At 45.8% G+C, this 25238-nt stretch overlaps 1 protein-coding gene across 4 annotated transcripts in view; it reads right to left on the bottom strand.

Annotated features, from left to right (window-relative positions):
• The window catches only part of PAFAH2 (platelet activating factor acetylhydrolase 2), a 40272-nt gene extending 20256 nt beyond the window's left edge, over positions 1 to 20016 (bottom strand). For all 4 annotated transcript variants that reach the window (XR_004958917.1, XR_004958916.1, XM_036256446.1 and 1 more), the window contains exons 1-7: positions 19909 to 20016; positions 12036 to 12176; positions 10685 to 10838; positions 9800 to 9896; positions 4289 to 4357; positions 3793 to 3934; positions 2688 to 2801 (exon numbers count right to left, since the gene is read on the bottom strand). Coding sequence is in view for 2 of the 4 variants with exons in the window: in XM_036256446.1 (XP_036112339.1) it covers positions 2688 to 2801; positions 3793 to 3934; positions 4289 to 4357; positions 9800 to 9896; positions 10685 to 10838; positions 12036 to 12125 (666 nt within the window). In the remaining 2 variants the exon portion in view is untranslated. The remainder of the gene's footprint in view (positions 1 to 2687; positions 2802 to 3792; positions 3935 to 4288; positions 4358 to 9799; positions 9897 to 10684; positions 10839 to 12035; positions 12177 to 19908) is intronic.
• Positions 20017 to 25238: the final 5222 nt, after the last annotated feature.

Raw genomic sequence — 25238 nt, 5'->3', positions numbered from 1 at the left:
TGAGGATAAAATAAATAAATAAATACAAATATAGTAAAAAAAAAAAAAAAAAGTAGAAGACGATAGAGCTATTACAGCTATAAGACAAAAGTAGCCTGGATCCCTGAGTTGCTCTGCACAGGGGCATCCATTTTTGGATTTTATGTAGGAGAGAAATAAATTTCTATTGTGGTAAGCCACTGAGATTTGGGGTTTATGTGTTATCGCAATTAGCAGTACCCAAGTGAATATACCCATTGTTCCACAATCTATTAAACTAGTTCCTTCATCGGTGAACATTTAGAACACTATCCATCTTTTGCCATTGCAAACACTGGGATGAATAACCCTGTACATATATCATGTTGCATGTGCACAGGTATCTGTAGAATAAATTTCCAGAACTGAAAATTGCTGGGTCAAAAAATATGTGCATTTGTTAATAGCTGTTGCCAAACTGCCCCACATGGGGTAATCCGTACTCTCACGGGCAATGTAGGAGAGTGTCTACTTCCCCACAGCTTTGCCAACAAGAATGAGCACTCAGTTTTCGGACCTTACTCAATCAGATAGGTGAAAATTTACTTAGCTCTTTTTTTTTTATCCTCACCCGGGGACATTTTTCCATTTTTTGTTCAGATAGAGTGGAAGGGAGAGAGAGAAAGAGAGAGAGAGAGAGAAAGAGAGAGAGAGAGAGAGAGAGAGAGAGAGAGAAACATCGACGTGAAAGGGACACATCGAGTGACTGCCACCCGCACGACCAACCAGGGCTGGGGACAAACTGTAACCGAGGTACGTGCCCTTAGCAGGAACTGAACCCGGGTCTCTCTGGACCGCAGGCAGACACTCTAACTACTGAGCCAAACTGGCCAGGGTACTCAGCTCTTTTTATTCTGTATTTCTCAAAATGCTACCTCTTAATTAATCCAACTATACTGTAGCCTGCCTTCCCCAGTGCCTGTCTCAGGCTCACAGGCATGCAGGCCTGGCTGGGCTCCAGTGTCTGGGAGCCCTGCTGATCTGGTGGGGATTGACAGACACACACAAGAGTTGGATTTCAGGTTCTGCCTTACCTATTGGCCACCCAGTCAGGTGCCTCTCACTGGAAGACTTTACCAGAGCCTTTATCTAACCTGGTTAGTGAGGCTCAGTGAATCGAGCATTGTCTTATGAACTGAGAGGTCCCGGTTCGATTCCAGGTCAGGGCACATGCTTGGGATGCAGGCTCGATACTCAGTAAGGAGCATGCAGGAGGCAGCTGATAGATGTTTCTCTCTCACACTGATGTTTTTATATCTCTCTCCCTTCCTCTCTCTCTAAAAAAAATCAATAAAAACATTTATATATATACACACACACACACACACACACACACACACACACACGTTTTTTTTTCTAAAGAGGTTTTGGGGCACACAGCACAGTCTTTGGGATCCAAAAGCCCCAATTTAAATTTTAACTCTCCCACTTACTTAGCTGTGTAATCTTGGGAAGATACTTAGTCTCTTTGATCTTTGGTTTCTACATGAAAAGATAATAATGCTTATTGCATACATTTGTGTGAGCTGCTCTTACATAATAAGTACTCATAAAGCAGTAATTGTTATTTTATATATATTTGCTAAGTGAAGAAAAAGGCCACAAAACAGCCTGTAGTAAACAACATTATTGTTTTTCACACACACACACACACACACACAATGCATTCTAAAAGAACTGGAAGGCCCTGGCTGGTTTGGCTCAGTGGTTAGAGCGTTGCCTGCGGTCTGGAGAGACCAGAGTTCAGTTCCCGCTAAGGGCACGTACCTCGGTTGCGGTTTGTCCCCGGCCCTGGTTGGGTCGTGTGGGTGGCAACCACTCCATGTGTCCCTTTCATGTCGATGTTTCCCTCTTTCTCTCTCCCTCTCACTCTATCTGAACAAAAAAATATAAAAAAACTGGAAGAACAAATATCAAAATGTCAAAAATATTTGTTTCCTTTTTCTTTATGTTTTTGTGTGATTTCTTAGTTATCTAAATAGAGTCTGAGCTACTTTTGGACTTAGGGGGGCAAAACTGGGTAGAGGAGGAAAATGTAAATAATAGGCACCAAACTGCCAGGGCAGTTTCTATCCTCTTGGGATTTCTTAGGGTTCCCTCAAAGAAAGGAATTAGCCTGCAGGGAACATAGGTATTTTTGCTGCTGGACAGCCCTTCCTTTGGGGAAGGGACCATCTCCTCCCTCAACCGTGTGGCTCTGTGGGGCTGTCAGACGTGGGTGTGTAACCTAGGCAGGCCAATCAGATTACCCTCTCCCTTTGGCACAGTGATTGGCTCAGAGGGACATGTGACCCAAGCAGGGCCACAGCCTTCCCCAGATTAATGGAAGCCAATAGAGTCTCTTTCCTTTTAAATCTGGAGCTGAGCTGAAATACAGGCTTGGGCTACCAGCAACTCCCTCATGCCTAATGGAGAGATTCTGGTAAGAATGAGGCCCACATACACAGAGGACTGAGACAAAGGAAGAGGAGTGCCCGAGCTTTGACGGCCATGTTGGAGACACTGATCCAACTACAATGGCTCAAAGCCAGTCTGCCCCTGCTGTTCCTAGTTATTTGAGCCAGTATATTCTCTTGGTTTAAGCTAGTAAGTTAGGTAGTTTCCTGTTACATGTAACCAAAAAGTCCTGATGAATACATGAGCTCTGGTCATACCAGTTGCTGTCATACCTTCAAGGTCATCAGATCCAATCCACCGGGCAAGATGTTGAGGACGGTCTGCCCAGAAGTGACCTCTTGGAGGATCTTCAACACTCGTGTGCACTCTTTGACCCGCTGATGCACCTGCAACAGAGACAGTCCCGGTGGGAGCTGGAACACTACACAACCATCCATTGAGAAACTCGCTCCCCTAAGGAGCCAAGGAAGAATGAAGGGATAGTTTGCTCACCCACGTCTCAGCAAGCACCATGGGCCCCACATGCCGAGAAAGGCTCAGCTCCTTCTCAGCAGCTCACATAACAGTACATCACCTAACAGGACAATGGAGTTGGACCTGCTGTTCACACTCTGCCTACCTACCCCTGGGGTTGTCAGGAGGACCAAATAAGACAAAGTATATGAAAGCATTTTGAAAACAAAAGGAAATAAAGTTTTATCAATCCAGTATTGGATTCTACTTGCCTATTCATTGCCCACATCTACTGTTTCTGGCTGCCTAGCACTTACCAGCTCCACTTCTCCTGCTCTGCCTGAGGATTGCCCCCTACCCTGCAAAAAAAAATAAATCTAACAATGTTAGATTTCTGATGGGAACGTCCCACTTTGGTACTTCTCCCCAGCCTAGGAGTCTCCCTCCAGGATTTTCCATACTGCAGCCTGGGGCACGGGTGGGAGACTGCAGGAGCAACCTCCCAACAGTCCCATTCTCTCAGATGGCGAGGTCAAACCTATGCAAGCTCAGAGCTGTCAATAACTGTGATTCTAATTTCATAAAGTCAGCCAGTTTGCAGAAGAGACCAACCAGTGGAGGATACAGGGATGAGGTTGAAAAACAAGTCCTGATGGCATTTGGGTCTGGTTCCAATGGTTTTGCCCTTCCTACAAGTCCGCTTACATAAGCCAACCAATTCTTTTTGCCCAGCAAACTTAAGTTGGGTTTCTGTCACTTGCAATTATAGAGTCTTGATTAATATCTCATTTCTCCCTATTGATGTGGCAAGTTCGGATTTATTAAGACTGAGATTTCAAGAGAGGTTAGATAAGTCTTCTTAGTGAATGCAGTACAGGGAGGACAGGCTCATTCATTCTTTTTCCCCAACTAGCACAAGCCTACCTGGCAATTCCGAACATGAAATTCCTTCTCCCCTTCCTTAATCTGACGGTAGGGAATCCATTCCTCCTCTAGCAACTCATTAGTGGGCTGCCTCTCTTCTGGAGCCTGCTTGCAGAAACAGGTGGTCGCAGCTGACCCATCTCTGAAATACACATGCCACCAGAGAGAAATCAGAGGACACTCTTGAGCTTATTTCTCCCCTTTACCAAATCCTCCTTTGCAGCCAAGACACTCTGGATCATCCTTAATAGGGGGAAAATCTGGGGGTATGCATAGAATAGGAAAAACATGGATTTTGGAGACTGACTGGGTTTGAACCCCAACTCAGCTATGTCACTTTCAACAAGTTATTTAATATCTTTGAACCCTGGCTTCCTCACCTTTAAAATGGATATGGTACTTCCATGGTTGTTGTGAGGATTAGGGGACTAGCCTATATCCTAGCCCACCGCAAGTACCCAATCTACAACAGCTCACTATGACTGCCATCCCTCACCTGTGCTCGGTCACAGCAACCACAAAGCCACGGGAGGCCAGCTCCATGCAGAAGGCTGAATATAGTGTCCTAGAGATTCAGGAAGGAACAGAGAAAAGTGATCAGAAAAATGGCCTATCCTTAGCCCCCATTCTAATCATTCTCTGCTAGTGACCATCTCAGAAGACTGAATGGAGGAAGTTTCATTTGTAGCAGCCCTTCTCAAGATGTTTCTCAGCCAGAATATCCCTGCTCTCAGCAAGGCGCCCAGTGTCCTCCTCTGGGAAGCATGTGCAAATCAATCCATGGTGTTTTCCAACCCTATACACTGACTCTCATCTACACACACACTACCACCACCACCTCCAATACAGTTTGGCTACTTCAACAACTGCATTTTTATTGTTATATTGTATGTCTCCCAAATAAGTTGGTTAAGCACCTTGAGGACAGGGACTCAGGCTATTTCTTCAATTATGCAAACATGTATCTGTGATTTAGCAGGTGGAATTTTATGCATCTGTGATTTAGCATGTGGAATTTTTGTGTGTCCTCCAACTTTACAGGAAAAGAGAGGAATATGGCAGAAACTGTTAACTGCCTACTCCAAATACCTTTCCCCCTTCCTCCTTAATAACAGAATCTGGTTTTCAGCTGAAGACACTGTCATGCCATCAAAACATGACATTTCGCCCTGACCGGTTTGGCTCAGCGATTAAAGCATCAGCCTGTGGTCCTGAGAGACCCGGGTTCGGTTCCCGCTAAGGGCATGTACCTCGGTTGCAGTTTGTCCCCAGCCCTGGTTGGGTCGTGCGGGTGGCAGCCACTCAATGTGTCCCTTTCACGTCGATGTTTCTCTCTCTCTCTCTTCTTCTCTCTCCCTCCCACTCTCTCTGAACAAAAAATGGAAAAAATGTCCTCGGGTGAGGATAAAAAACAAAACAAAACATGGCATTTCCCAGCCTCCTCTACAGCCAGGTTTGTCTGTGTGACTGAGTTCTAGCCCAGCAACAGAAATATAATACTACCCTCAGTAACTTATAATATACTTAGCCCAATGTAGCCAAACATGATCACTTCAACATACAATCAAAAATTTTAAAAAATAATGTAGTATTTTAATATGTTTAAAATATGAAGTCTTTGAAATCCAGTGTATTTCATATTCATATCACATCTCTATTTGGACCAGCCACGCCTCACATGCTCAATAGCCACATGTGGTTAGAAGCCGCTATAATAAAACAGTGCTAGTCAATGGGATGTGAGCAGTTGTGTTATATAGAACTTAACGGACATATCTTTTTTAAAATATGTTTTTATTGCTTTTTCAGAGAAAGAGGAAGGGAGAGGGAGAGAGATAGAGATAGAAACATTGATCAGCTATCTCTTACATGCTCCCCGCTGGGGATCGAGCCTGCAACCCGGGCATGTGGCCTAACTGGGAATCGAATCGGTGACCTTTTAGTGCATGGGACAATGCTCAATCCACTCAGCCATACCAGCCAGGCTCAGGAAATCTTAATAAGGTGAGTGCTCCTTTCTTATGGCCTGGAATATGGATGTAATGGCTACAGCAAAAACAGCCACCCTGCGTCATGAGGTATCTTTAGGAATGGAAGCCACCATGGCAGAGCAAGATTATAAAAGAAGTCTGCTTCTGATAACTTTGTGGGACTTCATAGCAACCCTGTCTACTGCTAGCTTTCTTTTATCTGTGAAAGAAATCAATGTCATTTAGGTCACTATTATTTGGGGGTTTTCTGTTAAATATAACTTCCCCAAATCCTAACTGATTCAGGAAGGTCAGATTCTTTAAAAAAAAAAATTTTTTTTCCTTTATTGATTTTACAGAGAGAGGAAATGAGAGGAAGAGAGAGATGGAAACATTGATGAGAGAACATTGAATGGCCGTCTCCTGCATGCCCCTCACTGGGGATTGGGCCCACAACCTGGGCATGTGCCCTGACCGGGAATCGAATCAGCGACCTCTTGGTACATGGGTCGACGTTCAACCACTGAGCCACACTGGTTGGACAGGGAGATCAGTTTCTTTCTTTCTTTTTTTTTAAATCCTCACCCAAAGACATTTTTGCATTTATCTTCAGATACAGTGGGAGGGACAGAGGGACGGAGAGAGAGAAACATTGATGTGAGAGACACGCATCAAATGGTCGCCACCCACATGACCCCAACTGGGGCTGGTGACAAACTGCCATGGAGGTATGTGCCCTTAGCAGGAACCGAACCTGGGACTCTCTGGTCTACAGGCCGACGCTCTAACCGTTGAGCCAAACTGGCCAGGGCAGGAGATCAGTTTCTTAAGTGTCTTTTTCTCCTGAGAGGCAATGAACTGGACATAAGAGCCAGAGAGATTGCTGATCCCTTTCTAGTTCAAACTATGTAACCCTGACAAGTATGCCTTTCAGAGCCTGCCTGCTCTTCTGTAAAATATACACCCCCTGCCTACCCAAAAGGACTATGTGCAAACCAAAGGAGATAATGGCACATTGCAAATGGTTAGGTACTGTTTAAATGCACACACCCTTCTCTGGGATGGGAAGCCAAGAGTCTATGACCCCTGGAAAGGATTTCAGAGCCCGAATTAACCACAGAAACTATGCAAGGAGACCACGTCCCTTCCCCTCCCCATTTCTTGGAATTTTGCTCTGGTTAATAAAGCATATTTATTTGTAACTGGCTCACCCAGGTCTATTGAGGTGTGATGACTCAACACAGATTCAAAAAGACTACTCTCCAAAGTCATGTGCTCATCTGCAGTATATATAAAATACCTGTGAACTTAGGAGAGAATGTTTCTTAGCTTCTTTTCTCCGCTAGACTGTCTTTCTGAGGGCACGTACTCTGTCTTATTCATTACTGAATACCCAGCCCCGGCATAGGTCCTGGCACATGGCAAATACTAAACTTACTGAATAAAAAAGCAATATTGAAAACCAGCTATTATCTTTCTACCCTCATCTCACATCAACTCCCCACTTCCTGCCTTAGGCTCGTTACATGAGTCCACATTCAGGCTCCTCTAGTGGATATGAATTCCTTGTTTTGTTATCTCTGAATGTATCACTTTCCTCTCACACCAAGAGGTTGGCACAGAGCAGGTGCCCAACAGATATTTTCTGAATGAATGAGATCCTAGAGAAACATAGCCTTTGTATTCATTCAATAAACATTTACTGGGAAACAACTACTGTCCAGGTACTGCCCCGGACACAGGAAGAGAGAGAAGACAGACGTGGTCTCTGTCTTCACAGAACTTACAATCTAGTCAGAAAGACAGACACTAAAGAATTATCATGCAGCCCTGGCCGGTTTTGCTCCGTGGTTAGAGCTTTGGCCTGTGGTCCCGAGAGACCCGGGTTCGGTTCCCGCTAGGGGCATGTACCTCGGTTGCAGTTTGTCCCTGGCCCTGGTTGGGTCGTGCGGGTGGCAGCCACTTGATGTGTCCCTTTCACGTCGATGTTTTTCTCTCTCTCTTCCTCTCTCTCCCTCCCGCTCTATCTGAACAAAAAAATGAAAAAATGTCCTCGGGTGAGGATAAAAAATAAATAAATAAAATAAATAAATAAAAAACATGAAAACATGTCATTTAAAAAAAAAAAAAAAAGAATAATCATGCAGGCCAGCTGGTGTGGCTCAGTGGTTGAGTATTGACCCATGCACCAAGAGGTTGCCAGTTCAATTCCTGGTCAGGGCACATGCCCAGGTTGTGGGCCAAATCCCCAGTGGGGGGCATGCAGGAGGTAACCAATTGATGTTCTCTCTTATTGATGTTTCTATCTCTCTCTCCCTCTCCCTTCCTCTCTCTCTAAAATCAATAAAGAAAAAAAAAAAAAAGAAGAATCATGGAAATAGTTAATCAGTTACAATTATGGTAAGCACTGAGAAGTATAGATTGTCTTACGAAAAAACACATTACTGGAAAACTTAAACTAATATAATGTAGGAGTAAGGATGTGTGTCCTTAACTAAGTGACATCCAAACAAAGCCTTGAAGGTAATCTGGAATTAGCTGGGCAAAAGAGGGAGAGGGGGAAGAGGAAGAGAAGAGCAAAAGAGCACATATTCCAGGCAAAGGGAGAAGCCACAAAGCACAACACGGATGAAAATTCTGAGGCAGAAAATAACACAGTGAAAGGAGGTCAGTTTGTCTGGAGAGCCGGAGTGGGGTGAGCAGCAGGAAATGAGGCTGGAAACTTTGTCTAGGACCTGCCTCCAGGTAAGACCATGAAAAGAGCTGAACTAAGTTCAAGGGGCTATTAAGAAGATTTAAGTAGAAAAGTTCACTCATTCATTCAATAAATATTTATTAAGCACCTACTATCTGACAGGCACTGCTCAAGATGCTGGAACAACACAATCATATTTGGCTTTAAAACAGATCTCTCTGCCCTGGACTGTTTTTCTCAGTAGTTAGAGCATCAGCCTACAGATGGAAGAGTCACGCGTTCGATTCCTGGTCAAGGACACGTACCTTGGTTGCAGGTTCCATGCCTGGCCCTGGTCAGGGGTCTTTTGGGGGCAACTAATCAATGTGTCTCTTTCATATCAATGTTTTTTTTTTCTTTCTCTCCCCCCTCTTCCTTCCACTTTCTCTAAAAATCAATGGAGAAAATATCCTTGGGTAAGGATTAACAAACAAACAAAAAACAATATATCCCCCTTGCTATGGTGTGTACAGTGGTTTGGGGGGACGAGGCAAAAACAGATGCCTTTGAGATATGAAATACTCTGGGACATAAACTAAACTTATATGTTGATGCGTAAACAAGAACATTCACAAGTTTAAATAGGGACATATGTACTAGTTATTGAGCTAAATAAAACATCGAGGTGTAGAAATCAGAATTCGTGCAAAGAATTCTGACTGGACACTGACTTATAAAATTGAGGCCAGAGTCTCCCAAGTCCAGTGGTAAAAGAGATCTTACAGTTCACCAGCCTGCGTCCCTCCGGGCAGAACGAGGACTGCGTGTGTGTATTCCGACTAGGCCAGTCTAACTGAATCCTCACAAACCACCCTGGGGAGCAGCATCCCCACGTGACCGATGATGAAACCTAGGTGCAGAGTTCTACCACGTCCCAGCTCACACAGAGCGCGGGTGGTGTGGCTGAGAACCCACAAGGGCAGGGAGCGAGTCCACCCCACTCACTGCTATGTCAGTGCGGTCATCCTCCAACGTGTGTGGAATAAATGACTCTGACTACAGGGCTCAAGCTCCTTCTCACATTTCTGTGCTGGTATGTAGGAAGAAAGCTAGCAGTGCTGATTTATGTAAATGCTGGAACATGAGACGCGAAGGATGTGAAGCCAGATGAAAGGCTCCGCCAGGTGGAGCAGCTTGGGAAAGGCCTTTGAGGGAAGGTGGACCCAGTGCTGTGGAAGGAGGCAGATGGTGGATAAGACAGCAGGCAGATGGAAATGTCTGTTTCTCTGCCCTTTGAGAATAAGACTCAGCAGCTGTCACCAGGCACGGAACATGACAAGGTCTGAGGGAGGAAAGCTCTTACCTGAAGGCTCCCAGGCCATGGGAGAAGATGATCAAGGGGTATCCAGAGTCCTTTGTCTTCAAGGGGCCATTCCAGCTAACAGGCAGGCGACAAGACCCTGGCAGAGACACGGGCTATAGAATCTCTAGCTGCCCCAGAGCTGTAAGCCCAAGGGTGGCATAAGCATGTGAGGGAACACATGTCCCTCCTTTCTGGAGGACCACCATGTACCCCTGAGCAGCCCAGGGCAACCAATCCACTTTTCTTTCCCCTTTTCTTCCCTAGAAAGCATGACACAATAGAAAACGGGAAGACAGATCCAAATTGGAAGTACTGAACAACCAGGGGGTAAATCACTGAGATGCCAAGGCAGTGGGTAGAGTTCCTAGTGGTGGGGTCTTTGGGGGAAGTGGATGAGTCAATGGAACCCTGCCCAGAGGAGGAGCGCGCCAGAGGGGGAGCCGCAGGAGACAGTACGCTCTCTGGCAGCTAAGAACGTTTCTTTGATCTACACAGCCGGCAGAGTGGGAATTACATGCCAAATACATGAGTAACAGCCACCAGCTATGGAGCACATTCTCTGTTCCCATCGCTGCACTAGAGGTTTCACATACATCTCACACTAGAAACCTGCAAAGGTGAGTATTCAGGCAGGCTACATAACTTGCCCAAGCCCTACAGCTAGTAAATGATAAAGTCTAGAGTCAAATCCAGGACAATCTAACTCTACAATAAAGTGCGTATTATATACTTCTCTCCCAACTCTCCACACCATGCTGGCTAATGGGTGCCCCACTACAAAAGAGCTGGGCAATGCAACCCGTAAGGTACTGTGTCTACCTGGGGATTTCCTAGGAACATAGCCAAGAAGCTGGGAAAACATGTAGGGGTGAGGCCAGCTCTTACCCACAGCCAGGTTGAAGAGCAACCCCCCCCAGCGCTTATTGAACTGCAGGTAATCGGCCAGGCCGGTGCAGTACTCATAGCGGGGGATCCACAGGGGCTGCTCCGCGGTCTCCTCTGCTTCCTGGCAGGGATAGAAGAGTCGAAAGAAGCTCCCCTGTAGGAAAGAATAGAGCAGCTGCAAGATTTCCCAAGCATCGCCGGATTTCCCAACAGACACGCTTAACAGGTGTTCGGGGCACCAGCAAAGCACCAAAATGGGAAAACTTTAGCTTTAATTCATATACCTGAATTCTGCATTCAAAAAATCCAGAAAGAAGCAATTTTAGTTTTAGAATACACATAAGGCTTGTTATTTCAAATAGCCAACTGTATTTTGAATTAGATCTTGGGGGCCCCAAAATATTTTCAGTGCCTGGAACATCGAAAGATTAGAATCTGTCCCTGAGCCCAGGCCTGGAGGAGCCCCAGGAGTGAGAGATGAGCCCTCCTACTGAAATGGGTGGCACGGATGGGTCACCTCCAGGCTGGCCCCTGGGAAGCAGCAGCACACTCTTCTTACACAGGAGTAGGTAAGAGGTTACCAGGAAGAATGTGCCTCTCACAAGGAAGAGGGGAGTCCAAGGGCCAGCGGAGAAGGATCTAGGAACTGATGGAGGAAAAGTCTGGAACCAAAGCAGGAGGGGAAAACAAATGAAGGCAGGAGAGGAGAATAAGCAGACTGTCACCCTGGCCAGTTTGCTCAGTGGTTAGAGCATCTGCCCATGTACCAATGAGACCCGGGTTCGATTCCGGCCAAGGGCACGTGCCTTGGTTGCAGTTCGTTCCCAGCCCTGGGTGGGGTTGTGCGGCAGGCAACCAGTCAATGTGGCTCTCTTGCATCGATGTTTCTCTCTCTCTCTATCCATCCCTCCTAGTCTGTCTGAAGATGAATCGAAAAATGTCCTCGGGTGAAGATAAAAAAAAGAGAGAGAGAGAGACTGTCTTCCTATCCAGGGTGGGAGTCACAGGCCAGTGGCACATGGTCCACTGCTCTTCCTCTCACACACTCAGATTGGTAAGAGATCAAAAACCTTTCCAGGATCAGGCATCTGCTCTCAAGGCGGGTGAAAGGATCCTGCCTGAGCCTTTCCTGCTAGCTGGAGAAAGAACCCATCATCTCCAGAGAAGTTCTTCACTGGAAGGAGGAAGAAAAGAGTCAGAGAACACAGACCTAGGGGTCTATAACCAGACCCAGACGAGCTCTAATTCAGTCCCCCGCACCCCTGGGAACTGCACCATCAGACTGGCTGTCGGTAAGTCACAGAGCAGGCAGAAGCAGTGCAGAGGTGCAGGGAGGAGCTCAGACACTTACCTCAGGAGTCTGGCCCTCCATCACATCCCCGCAGCCCACCAGGTGGGGTCCTGTGACAGGTGGAAAGCCCACGGACTGGTTGACCCCCATCTCACCACCAGCTGAATCGAGTAACGACTTGGGCAGTGCTGACCTTGATGGCTGGAGTGTGGGACACAAAACAACCTCTTGCTGGTTCCCTCTTAACTTCCTGTTGCTTACACATGTCATCTGCCACCACTGTCCACCCCTCCTTATCACCCCATCCTCCCAGCCAGTGACTCATCTTCCACATCATCGGCTTTGCTACACTGCCTTTGCCAAGGGTTAGGGGCTGCTTTTTTTGTTGTCAGGGACAGGGTGGTAAGGAGATGTCTGTAAAGAGCAGAGACAGCTTCCAGGCTCCTCAAAACCTACTAATAAGTGTTTACTCAGCAACTACTTTGTGCCCAGCACCGCAGTAACTGCTGCAGAGAATATAACACAGACCTTGTCCTCACGAGGCAAAGAATAATAACTATTTAGATCTATCATTATTGTGTCAGCACTGAACTAAGATCTTTACATTCTATCATTTCATTCTCTCGACAAACGTCTGAAGAAGGTAATTAATTATTAAGACCCTGTTTTAGAGATGAGGAAACTAAGGTAGAGAGAGGTTGAACAACTTTCCCAAGTCACACTGCTGACAAGTGGCAAAACCCAGGTCTGCCTGATCCAGACCTGAGCTCTTAACCCTTACTGATCCTGCTCATGGGGAGACTCAGTTATACAGTTGACCTTTGAACAACATGGGTTTGAACTGCACAGGTCCCCTTACACATGGATTTTTTCAATAAATATACAGCCGGCCCTCCATTTCTCTGGGTTTCGTATCCTCAGATTCAACCAACCACAGATCAAAAACAGCATTTCGATCTGTGTTGGGAATCCACAGATGAAGAGGGCTGACTGTATGCATCGTTTCACACCATTTTATATAACAGACTTGAGTATCTGTGGATCTTAGTGTCCATGGGGGTTGGGGGGAGGAGTCCAGGAACCAATCCCTTACAGATACTGAGACACAACTGTAGTTGAGTTTTGGGGGGTTAAAAGTTATTCATGGATTTCTGACTGTGTGTGAAGTTGGTACCCCTCACCCGCCATATTGTTCAAGGGCCAACTGCATATTTATAAAATCACTGACCTAAACTACTGACTACAAAGGTGGCACTTATGCTGGGTCTTGAATCATGAGCAGGGCCCTGGCTGGTTTGGCTCAGCAGTTAGAGCGTCGGCCCGCGGACCAATGAGTCGCAGGTTCGATTCTGGTCAAGGGCACGTACCTCGGTTGCAGTTCATCCCCAGCCCTGGTTGGGGTCGTGTGGGAGGCAGCCACTCGATGTGTCTCTTCCCGTTGATGTTTCTCTCTCTTCCTCTCTCTCCCTCCCACTCTATCTGAACAAAAATGGAAAACTGTCCTCGTGTGAGGATAAAAAAATAAAATATGAGGAGGACGTAGGGGCAGGAAAGAAAAAGGAAAGCATTTCTAGACAGGACATAATATAAGAGCAAAACAGGGCAGAGACAGGAAAGAGTATGATGGGGCAGCAGCAAAACTGGAGCCTTCAACGCGGCAGCTGTGCCCACTCCTGACTAGAAAACTGCTATAACTCGGCTTCTTCCGACCTGGGGCCAAGGCCACTGCTCCCATCCCTCTTCAGTCTCCTCACCACCGGCACCACCATCAGCATTATACTTACTCTGTGCCAGGAACCGCGCTAAGTGCTCTCTATGAATTATTTAATTGAATCCTTTCAACAATCCTCTGAGATACTTACTGTTATCTCATCTCACAGATGAGGAAAAAGATGAATGATAAAGTCAGCTAGCAGAGCCAGAATTTGATCACAGGTAACATGGCTGTAACTGTGGACAGTGTCATCAAACTTCTCAATATCCACTATATCTTGCCCTCTTATACAACAGCGATGTGATTTGGTTGTGGCTGATCCATCCCTAATCTCTAGAGTTGGGCCTTAATTGACCTGAGCCAATCGGCCCTTGGTATCTCCTGGTCAGTATCCAGATGAAGAGTGGGTACGTGACATAAATTGATTCAGTGACAGTAAAGCCCAGGACTCTGGTTTGATGGTGAAGGGTGGGAAAGTTCTTGTTTGAAACTACAGTGATGTGCAGATGTGAAGCCTTGAACTGTTGTTGCAGCCACTTTGCTACCTTGAGGAAGAAGCTGCCCATAGAGGATGGCAGAGCTGAGAGAATCAGAGAAACAGGGTCGTATTTGTGAAGACATTAAGAGTCTCTGGATTAGACTACACCTCAAACCTGACCCAATCCCAGATTTTCTAATTACATAAGTCAATAAATCCCCTTTTCTGTTTAAACCAACTGAGTTTGGATTTCTGTTGCTTGAACCCAAAGCACCTGAACTGATATACTGAGTCCTGAGCCCGCATTTTTAGTTACTACATTATCCTGCTTTCTTTAAGATGCTCTGAGATGGATCAGAGAGTTTAAGTCAAAGTACGTTTGGGCAAGAAGAGACCTTAGAGATAATTTCCATCACTCCTCCCACAATCATCTCCGCCCCCACCCCCCACCAGCCCAGTACATACATGTGCTTTATTGATAAAATCAAGGGCCTACATGGTTAAGTGAGCAGCTGAAGGTCACAAGCAAAACTATATTACACATTGATCTCCTGATTGCCAACTGTCTGATCCAGCAGAAACCCCAAACAACCAACAATCCTATTGTCATTCTGTTTAACTTTGGAAGATGATAAATGATTTTCTTTCTACTATGCACTCCTTCATTTTCTTTCTCTGAAGCAAATTTAAAAGTAAACCCAATTCGCCTGACCAGTGTGGCTCAGTGGTTGAGCGTCGACCCATGAACCAAGAGGTCACCAGTTCAATTCCCGGTCAGGGCACATGCTCAGGTTGTGGGCCCAATCCCCAGTGCGGGGCATGCAGGAGGCGGCCAATCGATGTTCTTTCTTTTTTTAATTTTTTTTCCTTGATTGGTTTTAGAGAGAGAGGACGGGAGAGGGAGAGAGAGATAGAAGCATCGATGAGAGAGAACATCAACTAGCCACCTCCTGCATGTCCCCTACTGGAGATTTGGCCCACAACCTGGGCATGTGCCCTGACTGGGAATCAAACCGACAACCTCTTGGTGCATGGGTCGATGCTCAACCACTGAACCATACAGGCCGGGATCGACGTTCTCTCTCATCGATGTTTCTCTCTCTCTCTCCTCCTTTCCTCTCTCTCTAAAATCAATTTTTAAAAAAGGAAAAAAAAAGGTAAACCCAATTCTGTATTTTTTTTTTAATTCTCACCCAAGGATATTTTTCTATCTATCTTCAGATAGAGTGGGAGGGAGGGAGAGAGAAAAACATCTACATGAGAGGGACACATCGACTGGTTGCTTTCCGCACAACCCTGACCAGGGCCGGGAAGTACCGCAACCAAGGTACATGCCCTTGAGCGGAATTGAACCTGCGACCACGGCCGACGCTCTAACCACTGAGCAAAATTGGCCAGGGCTAAACCCAATTCTTTTTAAGGAGTTAGGCTACGCTCCTGATGCATTCAGTGGACTATTTAGCCAGAGTGAAATAGAATGTGTGCTGCTTAGTCTCAGACCCTGACCTTTCCCCTTGTAGTTAACGGCATACACAGGAACACAAGACACATGTCACCCACATGACAATGAAGTAGCGGAAAGTTCTCATTGCCATAAAACAGGGTCAGATAAAATACTGCAGTTCTGCCCTGGCCGGTTTGGTTCGGTGGTTGGAGCGTCGGCCTGCAGTCCAGAGGGACCGGGGTTCGGTTCCCACTAAGGGCACGTACCTAGGTTGCAGTTTGTCCCAGCCCTGGTTGGGCGTGCGGGTGGCAGCCCCTCAATATGTCCCTTTCATGTCGATGTTTCTCTCTCTCTCTGTTCTTCTCTCTCCCTCCCACTCTATCTGAACAAAGAATGGAAAAGTGTCCTTGGGCGAGGATAAAAAAAAAAAATAACTGCAGTTCTAAGAAAGAGAGCTCCTTTAGCTCGGGAGTGGAGAAGGTGGATAAAGTTGACTTTCAAGTAGAAGAAAGAGTGTGAGCAAAGACACAGAGGTAAGAAAGCACGGATGAGAAACAAAGAATAGTCAGTAATGGATGCCAACGAGAAATGGAAGGTGTGATCAGATTTGGAAGGTAGCAGTCCTCAAATGCTAGAGTAAGGAGATGGAATCAGCTCTGGAAATGAGGTCATAGATATGAGAGCAATGACGTCTGAAAACCCAAGTTTGAACCCTAGCTCCTTTGCTGCCTAGCTTACCTTGGGCAAGTTTTTCAATCTCTACGCCTGATTCCCTGTCTGTACAATGAGAATACTATCCTTCTTCATAGGGTCACTATAGAGATATATGAAATAATGCATTTAAACCACCCAGTGCAGTACCTGGCTTTTAGGAAGTAGCTGGGAAATATCTGTTGATTGAGTGAAAAGCAGAAATAAGATTTGGCAACCGAGTGAATTCGGAGTCAAGGGAGAAGGAAGAACCAAGGATGAATCAGGTTTCTGAATTGGGTAGAATGATAGCAGCTTCTTGTGGGAAGAGATTTTGGTCTTACCCCACAGAGAACAGTGCTTGGGACTGGAATCAGGATGAGTGAACTTACAAAGAGCTAAACAGAAGGAGAGTAAAATCCTCTGAGAATCCTGGAAAGTTCCTGGAAAGGTTATCAACTAAATTAAGTCTGGAAATAAATAAAAATGAAAGAAGCTAATTGGCCACAGTGAGGCTAACATGAAACTGATTCTGCATTCCCTGGACTCACACTGACTAATGCCCAAGTAGAACAGGGAGATGGAAAAATCCAATATGACTTGCAAATTTTGCCTAAGAAACATCCACACAGAGCATCCAGAGTCATTTCTAGTAATGTTATGGAATTTTCCAAGGAAATTAGTCTAGGTATCTCTACTTTGTTTTGCTAACCTTTTCTAAACAATTCATGGTGGTGCCTAGAAGACTCTCCATCCACCCTTCCAAACCTGCCCCATTCATCAAGGCCCCATGAAATCCCTGGTCTTCTCTGAAGCTTTCCCAAGTCCTTCCAATCTTCCTTTCTCTCAACTCTAGGCACTATTTGCATTCTCCTCTGGTAACTAATCACTGGCTGCCCTATGACAGTTCTTAGATTAGAATCTATTCTAACAGTTTTCAATCAGTGACTTGCCTAAAGTGGTCCAAGTAGAATCTAGATCAGAGATTCTTGAACTTATTGTTGCAATCACCTGAGAAACTTCAAAAACACAGATTTTGGGCCCGGCTGGTGTGGCTCAGTGGTTGAGCGTCAACCCATGCATTAAGAGGTCACCAGTTTGATTCCTGGTCAGGGCACATTCCCAGTGGGAGGCATGCGAGAGCAGCCAATTGATTCTCTCTTTCATCGATGTTTCTACCTCTCTCCCCATCTCCCTTCCTCTCTCTCCAAAAATCAGTAAAGAAAAAAAAAGATTTTGGGGCCCCCATTCCCAGAGGTCAGATCATTTTGAAAAGCTTCCCACGTTTCTGATCAGCAAGGTTTCAGTACCTCTGGTTCAGATGGTACACAGGATTTTTCTTTTATTCAGACACGTGTGCATGCAACATTTACTGAGTGTTCCATTCCACCATTTTTATTCAGTGTTCCAGTTCATTCTTTTCTCTTTTCAGTTCATGTTCATATAAATGAAATGATTTCACTTGGTTTAATCCCTGCGCCACCAGAAGCATATTCATTTCTGCCAATCACTAGGCTCAATGTAGTACCCTGCAATAATAGATCTTAATAATCCATTTATCCAATAAATGCTCTTTAATTTTTTAAACACGCCTTTTCTCTTCAAATATACTACAGAGAGAAAGACTGTTTTGTACTTCTTTGCAGGCCAAACCATTTATTTTCATTCTTTTCCCATATAGTAGGGACTCCCAAAAATATCCCTTTATTTGGCTTTATTTTAAACCCTCTCAATTCTTTAATCTGTCTTTTTGTTTTCTTAATTCTCACCTGAGGACACTTTTTGCATTCATAGAGCAAGAGGGAGAGAGGAAGGAAGAGAGAAACATCGATGTGAGAGAGACATCGATTGGCTGCCACCCACACAACCCCAACAGGGCCAGGGACAAACTGCAACCGAGGTACGTGCCTTTGGTGGGAACTAAACCTGGGACTCTCCAAACCGAAGGCTGATGTTCTAACTGCTGAGCCAAACCGGCCAGAGCTATCTCTGTCTTTTTATCTAAAAATAAAACTATATGTTATAGTGAGGAAAAGAAAGGCTTTGGTGAAGTCCAAATTCACCTCTGCCACTTAATTAGCTCTATAATCTTGAGCAAGTTCCTTAAATTCTAAGCCTCTGATAATTTATGCACATGATAGAAATAGTAACCATCACTCATGAAGTTGATGAGGATTAAATTAAATAATATATGCAAAGCACCTGATATATAGAAGGCACTATAACCATAAATGATAGCTCTGACTATAATTATAACCACTTGACGTGTTTGGGCCTAAATTCCTTGTATGTAAAATGGGGACATAGTAAAATTTAAATTAAGAAAAGTGATATTGCCTAGGGCCCGGTACATTTTAAGTGCTCATAAAATGTTAGGAATTAATAATGTTGTGCCTCTCTTTTATCATACCTAGCCAAAGTCTCTTTGATTTTTTCTGGATTAAACTCTTTAGCAAAATGGACTCTCTCCTCCCAATCTTTCTGGGCCTGAGACACCCCTACCAAAACCACAATCCACTAAACAGGCCCAGAAGAGCCCACAGGGAATGGATAGGGCTTATGCTGCAGCTGTCCATCTCCTGCTGGGGTCCTGTTTCCAGTGATCAGAGACCTCCCTCTGCCAGCTGTGTGGACTTCTCATCACTGGCTATTTCGGGACAGAGTCCAAGATAAGCACTGCTTTTGGGCTGCCTTTCAGGGAAAGCTCTCTGGAGACTTAAAGCTCATTAGCCTGACCTTTGGTCTCTGGAGGAAGTGAGGAAATATCATCCTGCTCTTAGAAAACAGAGACACCAAGCACTCAGGGGACAGGCTTGAGCAACAAGGGGACAGAGCTAAAAAAGGAGCCAAGATACGATTGTTCCAGAGCATTAATAATTCTAATAATAATAATTTCTCTCGCTTGTGGAGGCTTTACAGTTTTCACAGCACTTCTACACATATTAGCTTATTGGCTGCACAACACAGCCTCACCCTAAGAGTGACAGAGCAACCATTATCTCCATTTTGTAGATGAAGAAAGTGAGTCCCAGAGAAGTATGGTCACACAGCGAGTGAGCTGCAGAGTTGGACTAGAGCCCGGGTCTGCTGACTTCCAGTCCTGCATGGGCTTTTCCCGCAATAAGGAATGGCGAGCCTTCTTCCACTAGCATGAAAAACAGCAAAGTGAAGGTAATGGTGAAGCACACAGGTGTGGCGCATAAAGTCCAGGTTTCAGAGAGGTGAAGCCGTGGGCTCAGGGTGGGTTTTGGGGATGGGTCTTTTTTTTTTTTTTTTTTTTTTGGTATGTGCCCCTAGCAGGAACCGAACCTAGGACTCTCTGGTCCGCAGGCCGACGGTCCAACCGCTGAGCCAAACTGGCCAGGGCTTGGGGCTGGGTCTTAAGACAACAGCGTAGGGTGGGATTCCAGGAGTGAAGGGTGGAGAAGACGCTGGGCGAGCTACGGGTGTGGGTGGCTACTGGAAGCGTCTGCGTAGGAATCAGAAAGCACGAGAGATTAACGTGAAGTTCCGGGGATGAGAAGAGGAGCCCTAAACCGGGCTGGGATATGGAAAAGTCTGCAGACACCTCAGTTCAGAACAGGAGCTTTCCCCCTATCAAACTTACCCAGACAAGTTGACCTCTCAGAAGCAGCCCACACGGTCACCTCGACGGAAACAAGAAACTGCCCCGGGGCCCACGGCCCTTTAGTAGTTGTAGTTTCTAAAACTCAACATTGAGGCTTGAAAGCACGTCGCACCTCTCTGTCCTGAACTACAACTCCCGTGGTGCACCGCGCAAGATTGCGCATTTCGACCCTAGGACTACAACTCCCACAGCTCTACGCGGCCCTTTGTCGTTGGGTGAAACCGCCCAAGGCCCGCGATGCGGCGCGATTCCTCCCCCTGGTGGTCAAGGAGCCGCCTCCGCGATTACAAGGCTCGAATGGAGGTTTCTGCCTATAGTCCCGTTAGCAACTATCAGCCTCACCGTTCCTTAAATAATTACTAGGCGTGCCGACAAACAGCCTGGCTTCACTTTATTTTTAGGGACGTGAGATCTTGTTTCGAGTCCCTCCGCCCCAGTTTTGTTGCCGTTGAGAATATGAGACTGATTGTTTAGGTGAAGGGTGTATTTCCTACCAATCTTTACCTGTCGACACTTGTAATTTTTCATTGTCCTTCTCCAAGAACAAGGAGACATGAGAGATCACCGGTCCTCTTGTCCCCCGGCCCCTGCATCGCCCTCACCTTGCTGGCCCTGTGCTGCTTCTTAGGGACACCTTGGTGGGTGAGATACAATACCCAGCCTCAAAAGAATTCACAGTCCACCAGAGGATTCCAACAAATGAATAATTACAACACAGTGAAATGTACTCTAATGGGAGAAACTCAGAGGGTTGTGGGAGCTTTGAAAGATGGTACCTGCCCCGGGGGAAATGGAGTCAGCAAAGCTTCTTAGGTGTTAGAGAGAAGTTAAATTGAAAATGAAGGAATAGAATTTAGGAGTACAGGGAGTGTGAAGAACGTTTTACCCTCTGCTGGAGCACAGAGTGTAAGGGGTGGAACACAGAGAGAGACACCCGAGGAACAAGGAGGACCACATCCTCAGGAGCCTTGTCAGCTTTCATAAAAAATTGGGGGCGGGGAAGGGATGGGGACATCTGTAATGGTGTCAACAATAAAAATAGTTAAAGAAAAAGAAATTTAGATCATTCAGGCAGCTCAAAAACTTTCATTGGCTTCCTACTACCTATTTCTTAGCCTGGCATTCAAGGCCTCCCCGACCTGGTCCCCACCTTCTCCTCCAAGAGTGTTGCTGGTGCTCACCTGTGACAGGAATCCCTTCTCTTCTGCCCTGCTCCACTCCCAGCTACATTTACCTCCTCACCATTCTCACAATGTATCAGGTCCTACTTGTCACTTCCACACTCATGCTCTTCCCTCCTCTAGGTACATTGCCCTGCCTGGTGTCCTGTCTAACTCTGTTCTTACTTGAAAATTCTTGCCCTAGCGGGTGTGGCTCGGTTGGTTGGGCGTCGATCTGTGCACCCAAAGGTTGTGAGCTTGATGCCCGGTAGGGGGCGTGCAGGAGGCAGCGATGTTTCTCTCTCCCCGCTCTTCCTTTCTCACTAAAAATCGACTTTAAAAATCTTTTTTAAAAATAGAAAGAAAAGCCCTGGCCAGTTTGGCTCAGCGGTTAGAGCGCCGGCCTGAGGTCCAGAGAGACCCGGGTTCGGTTCCCGCTAAGGGCGCGTACCTCAGTTGCAGTTTGTCCCCAGCCCTGGTTGGGTCGTGCAGGTGGCAGCCACTCAATGTGTCTCTCTCTCTTCCTCTCTCTCACTCCGCTCTATCTGAACAAAAAATGGAAAAGTGTCCTCGGGTGAGCATTTAATTAATTAATTAATTAAATAGAAATAGAAAGAAAATTCCTCTAGGTCACCCTTTCTCTCCGTGAAGTTTCCAGTCCATTCCTAAGGGACCTCTTCTCCCCCCCCCCCCCCAAGGGACCTCTTCCCCCCTCAGTTCCCCCTTTCTCTCCGTGAAGTTTCCAGTCCATTCCTAGGACCTTCTCCCCCCCCCCAAGGGACCTCTTCCCCCCTCAGTTGCTGGAATATTTGTGTGCGCCTCTCATTTGGGGGCTTAATTCACATAGCCTTGTGCCATCTCCTAGGTGGGAGATTTTAACCCTGCAATAAATTGTGAGCAACTTGAGGTTAGGTGCTGAGTTCCACAGCTGATCCTTCCACGCAACCCACCCCGGGAGTACCCTCAAATCACCGGTGTGCTTTTGGCTTCTTTAGGCTCATCCCTCCTCCTGATACACTGTCGCCACTACCATCCTTCCAGGAGCCAAGATAAAGTCATCAGGAGAGAGTGATGGCAGCACTGCACTGTGGTAATTAAGCTCCGGATTTAATTAAAGCTGTGGTTGGTGGCAGTGATGGCAGAACATGAAAAGCTTAGTGCAGAGCAGAGTGGTTCCCTTTGGCTAACGAATTGGTTTTCTGCAGCTGGCCCAGGACGCTCATGATTAACCAGAGTCCTGAGGCATGAGAGGGGCAGCTAGAGGTCATTTCTCTGTCTCCTGATCTAAGACCAGGCCATGCTAGGGACATTTGCTAGTTGAGTTTTAAACTTCCCGGAACAGGGATGTCACAGCTGCTTTTGTCACTGTTAGGAAGATCTGCCTTGAGCCCAAACTGTTATTTTAAAATATGTTTTTATTGATTTCAGAAAGAAGAAAGGAGAGGAAGAGAAGCTGAACCATCCATAGGCTGCCTCCTGCACGCCCCCTACTGGGGATGGAGCCTGCAACCCCGGCATGTGCCATGATGGGGGAATCCAACCAGCGGACTCTCCTTCCATTGGATGACACCAAACCAAACGAGTCACACCAGCCAGGCCCATTTTGTAACTTTTGACAATAATATTTTATGTTCAATGATCCATCAATGTATGATACCTGTGTCAATGCCATTCCTGTGAAAGGCCACCAGAAACACACCTGTAATTGAATACGTTGGATACTCACTGCAGGGAGGCAGAATACACATGATGGGAAACTGTGGGGGCATCTGAAAAGAGGGTACAGAAAGGACTCTTAGGATTTGGACTTTTGTTGGATGATTTCAGGGAGGGTTTAAGGAAGCAGGGCTTTGCTCTGGATTGGACGCTGGCAGGAAGTGGGGGTAAATCTATGACTGGGGATTTTAGTGATTCTTATCTAGAAGGAGGGAAAACAGCTGAGGTTAGAGCAGTCATTAGTAAGAAGCAATAGTCTATTATATGAGGGTAGAGGAGTGGTTGGTCCCTTTTGCTCGCGTGTCGTCTGTGTTCAGACATGATTATGAAGTGGTCCTATCTGTATCGTGATTCATCAGGGTCACAGAGTGGCCTTAACTGATATGGATATTCTGTGAAAGTGTTTGTGTTCAGCCAGGGAACACCAGAGACCAGCTGTGAGTGCAGGCCAGCTATTAGGGACTGCTTTTCTCTTTTATATACTAACATATGTTGATGTCTCCTCTGGGCTAGGTGCTGGGTATATACAAATGATTTGTCTTAGTATCCTTAGGAACCTCATGGTTGGTGGGGAAAGTGGACAAGAAAACAAACCCATACCATTGGAAAGCACTGTGGTGGAGGATCTGGGCTCTGGAGACAGGCTATGAATTTAAATTTCAGACCTACCACTTACTAACTGTGAAATCCTGGGCAATAACTATTCTCTAAGCTCCAGTTTCTTCATCTGTGAATGGGGATAACAATAGTATTTACATTATAAAGTCGATGTAGGATTAGATGAGCTAACTCATGGATCACTGATTACTTAAAGGGCTTGGATTTGACAGAGGTGGACCCAGGTTTTGTGGGGCTTGAAGCTTATACAATTTGGGGAGCCCTTTTTAAGAAAAATAATTTTGGGGGGGTACGTACCCCTAGCGCGAACCGAACCCGGGTCTCTCTGGTCCGCAGGCCGACGCTCCAACCGCTGAGCCAAACCGGTCAGGGCAAGAAAAATAATTTTTATAAAAGAAAAATAATTTTTAAATATCTTACCTTTTCAGAATTTGCATATGATTGTGTGAACACATTGCAAGGTCCCCTCGCAGGGCCTCAGAGGGGACTCTGGAGCTTACATTTAATTAGCTACTTGGTAACTCTGACTCTGAGAAGGAGCAAAATTATGAAAGAGCTTTATTCTTTTCAAATCACTGCCTCCAAGCTCTCCTAAAACATTCCAGCTGTGGCTCAAACCAACTCGAGCTCTCCTAGCTCTTTCTTGTATTATAGCCTGGAAGTTGGTAGGCAATGAGCTAGTGATGAAGGAATCAATTGACTTGGGTCCTGCTCTGAATACAGCTGCACTGTCTGACGGTGGGGTGGGGCAAAGGTGTAGTGTCACCATGAAGAGAAGGTATTTTCACACTGAAAAATGAAAGACGAAGCAGGCAACTCCATCGAATATGATAGACCTTATTATAGGATAATTTACTTATGGGAAGACTGGGCAGGAGCAAGGCAAATTATTCTCTGCTAAAGACTCCAGTTACGATATTGTTTTATAATCTAACTCAGGTACCAGTGATTGACAAGACAAAGGGACAAAGAACACAGTGGTGCCAGGGACCATACTATCACCAATTTGATATTCATATGGGCTGTCATCTGGCCATTACTAACAAAAGTATTTATGGTAACAGTTTAGGGAACACATGTAATCATTAACTAGAAGGCTTGGATATGCTTACTGAGGACAGTGAGGTTGCTCAAAGGTCACAGCACGAAAGGACACAAAGATGGAGATAGCTTTTGTTCACTCCATACCTGCTCCTACTGTTTTCAGCACTGGGACCCAGCTGGAGTCCTTTTTTAACATCCTGTTAACAGGTAGAATATGTGCATAATAAAGGTCAAGAATAGTAACTGTATGCCCTGGCAGATTTGGCTCAGCGGTAGAGCATCGGCCTGCGGACCAATGAGTCCCAAGTTCAATTCCAGCCAAGGGCACATACCTTGGTAGGGGTCGGGGCGGTGCGGGAGGCAACCAGTCAATGTGCCCCTCTCACGTCAATGTTTCTCTCTCTCTACCTGAATATAAATAGAAAAATATCCTCGGGTGAGGGAAAAAAAAGAATAGTAACTGTGCTTCTCTAGTGTTGTTACTATAATAATTCTTCCATTCAAAAATATTTATTGAGCACCTAGTATGTCCCAGGCACTGTGTTCAATACTGTAGGCCCAGCAGGAATAGAGAGATTAATTCCCTACCACACTGTGCTTTAATTCTAGTGAGGATAGATAGTTAATAAACAAATATATAACCAAGACAAGTACATACTATGTTAAATGCTCTACGGAAAATAGGATGCTTTGATGAAGAATAAAAGAAGTGAGCTACTCTCAACAGTATGGTCAGGGAAGATTCTCTGAGGAGCTGGCATTGGCGCTGAG

This window comes from Molossus molossus, unplaced genomic scaffold (genome assembly GCF_014108415.1).
Source record: "Molossus molossus isolate mMolMol1 unplaced genomic scaffold, mMolMol1.p scaffold_m16_p_12, whole genome shotgun sequence".
NCBI classification, from domain to species: domain Eukaryota; kingdom Metazoa; phylum Chordata; class Mammalia; order Chiroptera; family Molossidae; genus Molossus; species Molossus molossus.
The sequence above is the reverse complement of the archived record's forward strand: the minus strand, read 5'-3'. Positions and strand labels throughout refer to the sequence as shown.